Source organism: Psammomys obesus, unplaced genomic scaffold (assembly GCF_907164565.1).
Source record: "Psammomys obesus unplaced genomic scaffold, mPsaObe1.curated_primary_1811, whole genome shotgun sequence".
Lineage (NCBI taxonomy): Eukaryota > Metazoa > Chordata > Mammalia > Rodentia > Muridae > Psammomys > Psammomys obesus.
In genome coordinates this window covers 36,903,517-36,904,925 of record NW_026596046.1, presented here as the reverse complement: position 1 = coordinate 36,904,925, position 1,409 = coordinate 36,903,517, and the positions used below count along the sequence as shown (strand labels likewise).

The 1,409-nt window shown below is 43.9% G+C and overlaps 1 protein-coding gene across 1 annotated transcript in view; it reads right to left on the bottom strand.

The window, feature by feature from the left end:
* LOC129688599 (olfactory receptor 52B4-like) overlaps positions 1-524 on the bottom strand; it is a 1,002-nt gene extending 478 nt beyond the window's left edge. The window contains exon 1 of the mRNA XM_055623529.1: positions 1-524. This exon is cut by the window's left edge and continues 478 nt beyond it. Within this exon, the coding sequence (XP_055479504.1) occupies positions 1-524 (524 nt within the window).
* Between the last annotated feature and the right edge of the window lie 885 nt (positions 525-1,409).

The window sequence follows — 1,409 nt, the reverse complement described above, 5'->3', positions numbered from 1 at the left end:
ATACTATTTTTGCAGAAAGTCAATCTTTTCAGAAGAAATATTATGGGGAAAATTGTACCATAGCTTCTCAGAAAGATGATCGCTCCAATTCTCCCAATCAGGGAGTTCGTGAGAACAGTGGTGTACCTCAGGGGGTAGCAAATGGCAATGTACCGGTCAAACGCCATCACCAGCAAGATCCCTGACTCAGAGATGAAGGTGGAATGGATGAAGAAGAGCTGAGTGATGCAGCGCCCCAGCGAGATCTCGCCAGCGTGGAGCCAGAAGATGGCCAAGGCCTGGGGAACTGTGGACGTGGACAGGACGATGTCTGCTCCCGCCAGCATGCAGAGGAAGAGGTACATGGGTCCATGGAGACTAGGCCTTGTGAGGATGATGAAGATGAGCAGGCTGTTCCCAAGCAGGGCGGTGACATAGGAAATGAGGAAGGGGATGGAGATCCACACATGCTGGTCCTCCAGCCCGGGGATGCCCAGCAGGCGGAAGACGGGGTAACTAATACCAGTGTGGTTTACAGTATTCATATGTGAAACAGTCAATCAGAAATCTCACCTCCTATTCATAAAGATGAAAATACAAATTACACTCAAAGATTTCCAATAACATTATCAGGATATCTTCATACCTGTCTGACTCTCCCATTGGGAGGGTTCCAAGAACAGTGACACAGAAGTCCATAGCCATGAGTTTTGCAACTAAGCTAACAGAGCCAGCTCAGGGCAACTGTCAGTCTGCCTAAATGTCAGGAACGCCTAACTAACACATCCCACTGGTCACCCTGCTTTCACAAGCAATCACATGGCCAAGGTCTCTCTGATGAAGAAGGGCACACTGATTACTGCTGATGCTCTCCGACTCATGGTGACCTTCCTGGGTACTGTCCCACAGCCCAGTAAAGCAAAAAAGGTAACAGTACTTATAGGAAGTTTAAAGCAGGGCTTCTTGAACCTTTTCCACTCACAACCCTGACTACTTGGGGATTTTTATGTGACCCAAGTCTATAAAACATTCAGCATATCAATCATATATTGAAACCATAAAAGAATATTTTAAAACAATTATTTGGTGTATGTAAAATCTGAGGAAGTTTTCACAAGATTGGACCATAGATAAAGTGCTGCAGGCAGTTAAAACAAGAACCAGTTTTTGTTTTGTTTTTCTTGGGGAAAATTGTTGTATTCGTGGATAAGACTCCAGTCCTAAGTTGTCAGCCAAAGTACATGCAAATAAGGTCAACACTAATTGGACTCGCATATATAATATGTTTATATATACAAATGAACACACATATCACAATCTGTGTTCAGGGAGACTTGAGAGGAGTCGGAGGTGAGAGGAGGGAGATGGGAAGGATGCAAATACAATGAACTAATGAATGAAATCTCAGAAGATAAATAAATGAGATGAAA